Source organism: Cydia fagiglandana, chromosome 11, assembly GCF_963556715.1.
Source record: "Cydia fagiglandana chromosome 11, ilCydFagi1.1, whole genome shotgun sequence".
In the NCBI taxonomy this organism is placed as follows: Eukaryota; Metazoa; Arthropoda; class Insecta; order Lepidoptera; family Tortricidae; genus Cydia; species Cydia fagiglandana.
Window position 1 is genome coordinate 7,292,004 of NC_085942.1, and position 4,455 is coordinate 7,296,458.

General features: G+C 36.8%; 1 protein-coding gene across 1 annotated transcript; it reads right to left on the bottom strand.

Moving 5' to 3' along the window:
* Window positions 1-2,118: 2,118 nt before the first annotated feature.
* LOC134668614 (uncharacterized) lies at window positions 2,119-4,043 on the bottom strand. The gene has a single exon (XM_063526053.1). The coding sequence runs from the start codon at window positions 4,015-4,017 to the stop codon at window positions 2,119-2,121; it is 1,899 nt and encodes a 632-aa protein (XP_063382123.1). The 5' UTR covers window positions 4,018-4,043.
* Window positions 4,044-4,455: the final 412 nt, after the last annotated feature.

Here is a 4,455-nt window from a genome sequence, read left to right on the forward strand (position 1 = left end):
ATTATAAAATGATCATCGTTTTCGAATTCTGCACTCCCTAAAACCTATAAATCGACATCCGTGACGATGCAAGTTATCTTTATTTTCAGATCTAACAAATTGCTACAGAATACAAAGGACAAAAAAAGAAGCGAGGAGGTAATGAAACAAGCAAAAATACAGATGATTCCTCGACGCAATTGGATGCTTCTTAAATTGTGTCCAGATTTTTTTGTCATAAAAGTTTTTATTTTTCACGTATTACTCTCACAAGTTCCGTGACATTTCGACCTTGTAATTTTTTTAAGTAAATGTTTTTGTTTATCTGTGAGGATCTCACTAGAATAATATAATCAAGGTATGTTTATATTTGATGATTGAAATAGTAACGCAAAAAAAAAAAAATATTTGTGTCTTATATTCCTGCCGAAGACTTTTATTTTTCCTTTTCCTTCTACACAAGTTTCGTCAAGTAATAAGAATTTAGGGCTCTCAATTTTATTTTGACTTCTACAACAGTAAAGCTACGAGGCCATGTTTGGTATCGTTTTCGTATAAATTCGCAATACCAAATTTAGTTATGGTATCACATTGACACCATTCCAAAGTAAAAACATATAAACATACTTTCTTTTAAACTCCTCTTCACGCTTAAACTGCTGAACAGTTTTAATTTAAATTTAGTACACATATATTTTGAGTCCCGAGACAGGACATAATAAGTTATCTCAAAAATCATCCTTCAAAAGTGTGAAATGAGGTGTAGGGGGGAATTCAGAATTGACTTCTTGAAGTTAATACTGTTTAAGTTTAGGTTTGAAGTCATGTTTTATTTATCATTTTTAACTAAATCAAAGATGTAGACCATCCCAAATTTATTATAAATCGGTTCAGCGGTTATTGATTTCCCGTACAAATTTCCACGCCACTTTTCACACCTTCAAAAGATGATTTTGGTTATAAGATCTATCCTATGTCCTGTTCCGGGACGCAAACTATTTCTATACCAAATTTCAACGAAATCGGTTCAGCGGTTAAGCATCAAGAGGAGTTTAAAAAAAACCGACCAAGTGCGAGTCGAACTCGCGTATTAAGGGTTCCGTACATTAAGTCCGACTCGCGCTTGACTGCACATTTCTAATAGGTTTTCCTGTCATCTATAGGTAAAGAACTATTTTGTGTATTCAGACAGACAGACATACAGACGCACGAGTGATCCTATAAGGATTCCGTTTTTTGCTTTTGAGGTACGGAACCCTAAAAAGATTTTTTTTAATTTTGTGGAATGGTGTCAATGTGATACCTTAAATGGATTCAGCAACCCAGATTTATACGAAAACGATACCATACACGGCCTAGCACCTTCACTGATGTAGATATATCAAGATAAAATTGAGAGCCCTAAATAAACTTTCAAGAGCGGATATCTCAAAAACTATTCAACATATCGAAAAAATTGACGGAATAAACTTGTAACAAATTAAATTAACTTTCATTTTGTATAGTGGCCATGTCGCTAAGATGCATAGTTTCCGAGATATAATCGAAAAACCGGAAAATGGGACCTTCAAAGCCCCCTCTCTTCCCCCCGCTCAAGGGCTACGGCCGGGGACTTTTGATATGTTCACCTCCTAACTTGTCCAAATCAAGTTACAGAGTCAAAAATTGTGTTCCGAGCATTTCCCTCTACAACTTTTTTGAGCATTCGTTGGCTGACCTAAGTAGCTTATTGCATTTCTTTAAAAACTTTCCTGTAAAAGGTTGACGGGTGTTGGGTGTTTATATGGTTTTGGTCGATTATTATCATTTGCATCGCCCATGATGACTTACTAGAATTACTTACGAGCACACGAGACACTAATAGTAGTTTGACAAACCTTGGTTTTCAAGAGGTATTTTATATTGACATTTGCTGTCACAAATTTGCTGTCAGATTTAGTCGCAAACCGCACGCAAAGTGCACACAAATGTGTCGACACCTTGTTACGGAAAAGTGTACACACGGCGACGACACTTTGTTTCGAAACAATTCTAGACACATTGTGTGGACTCTGTTACGACACATCTGACATTTAGTTACCACTTTGATGATTCTGCGACTGGAATGGTTATATGGGAACAAAGGTGTAATTTTTTATATTAATAAATACAAAAACAGTAAAGCATTAATTGAGCGTCTCCATGGTATTTGATGCAGTTGCTTTGGTTTCCATAGACGTTTACTCGGCTTACGGAGCCTAACAGAAGCCAGGGACTGCCGGGACCTCCTTCTCTCCCCAGCGTGGCTTCAAACTCGCCTCCTCCGTGATTCGTACTGAACGCGACAGTCAACTCAACTGATTTCTTAATTTTCTCTTTGGAACTTTCAGATATCAGTCGAGTAACAAGCAAGACTTTGTCAAGAATGAGCTCAGCGCACTGCGGATAGTCCTTAAGCAGACCATTCAAATGCCACATTGTATGTTCAACTGCCTCCCTCGCTTCAGTACTATTGGAATCTACTTTAGTATTTCCATAATCGACGCACCAGTGGGCATCTATGGCTGCTGATTCGCATGTTCTATTCTCCGGAATTGGTAAAAATAAACTAATGCTTCGTTGACTAGAATAACTCTCATTGATTCGGGAAATTATCTTAGCATTTTCAATGGTGTTCAGGTTAATTAAGTCGATTAAAGTGGCGTGAACATCGAATGGTGTAGTTAGGCGATGAACGTTTTGTACCAGATTTTTATACGCCTCACTAAAATTTATACGAAACGATGGTGGCATAACTGCTAACACGAAGGGTAACCTGTCCTCCAAAAATCCTTGTCTAGTTTTCCGAAATTTGCCCCATCTAAAACCGTGATCGCTCAATACAAAAATAATACTTTTATTTAAATAACCAGAGCTACGCATCCTCTTAAACAGCGCTGTGTAGTCATCGTCCATCACTGATGGATAGTTTAAATGATCATGGGTCATTGTATTTTCCCAAAAGAACCCGAATAGGCTTCTATTAGTCAAAGCTGTAAGATCTTCGACATAGTCCAGAAGAATTTTGAAGAAATATTTGTCGTTCAAGCAAGATGTGAAGTTTCCTCCGTTGTTTGTTCTTGCAAAGGTTTCAGCTTCGACCATGAAAGTGCGAAGATAGTAGTTGGTGGGAGAACCCGCGAAGCCGCGCTTTTTATAGTTGAACGTCCCGATCTTTGAGTAGTCCTCTCCGTAAGCTGTGGCGAAGCCCGCCTGCTGGAACCGCTCCCATATAAAAGGACAGTTGTCAAACGTGAGCTTCTTGTTGGCCCAACACGTTTCTTGCAGCTCTGTTACGTGTTTACCAAGCAAAAGTGGTATTAAATTGGGAAAGGTGTTGTCACCTACTTTATTATATCTTAACATTTCTACAGCACCCAACGTGGTCAAAAATGTTACTGTTTTGGGCATAGTCCTATGGAGATTCAATCTAGATACCGAGTCTATTCCTAGAATCAATATGTTATACGGTAATTCTGTCTTTGGCTTGACTGAGATGTTCTTTTCACGCGCAAATAGGAAAAAAGAATCGAATAGTTGGTTTCCGTGACTACAATTAACTCGGACAAATTCATCTTCAACTTGAATTATATCAGTAAAAATACGACAAGTGTTGTATTTGACTCGATTATCAATTTTAGAAGATGTGATGTCGTCTACCGATTTCGGACGGTAAAAAGATTTATAACAGCAAACAATACTTGTAGAACTACTTAAATTGTAGTACGGTAAATTTTCTTTTTTAATCCAAATGTGAGTTTTGTTAGAACCGAGCAAAGGGTGAGCTTTGCATGATTTCATATCTTTGACTTGAGGACCCATTTTACGAATTTCATCATCAGTGTAAAATGTGTTGTTTTTTTCGATAGAATATTTTTCAATGTAATGCGATAACGAATAAAATCTTGCATAGTGCTTGATATAAGGCAGCGAGTCACCATAAAATACTATAACCACAAGAGAACTACTTCCAAGTAATATAATCCACAGCAGAACTAAATTCTTGATGCGGGGCCCCATACATGACGCGGTTTTCGAGGTATACATTTTAATAACACAATTTTCTGTTAATACCAAAACGCTTGGTTACGATAATAGGTATAAAATATAATGAGCCTACAATCTTTCTGTTATCATAATGGATCATATAACTCAAGAACTAATAGCCGTGACCGATTAAGTGTTTCTTAGTTGAAATAAAAATGGGAAAATTGTGAAAGGTTTAATTGTGTTAACTGTTTGAAACCTTCTTATAGCATTCTTGTAATACTGAGCGTATTGAGGTTGTTACTCATGAAATAAACCTCTGTGAACTTGGTACCCGACCTTGACCAATATTTTATTTATATTTTTTTTCTTATAGTATTTTGTTTGTTGTAGTTAAAAGGATTTTATTTGTAGTTGCCCCAAAAAAAAGTTATGGGGTGAGAAAAATCCCAGCAACCCACTTTTGAAATC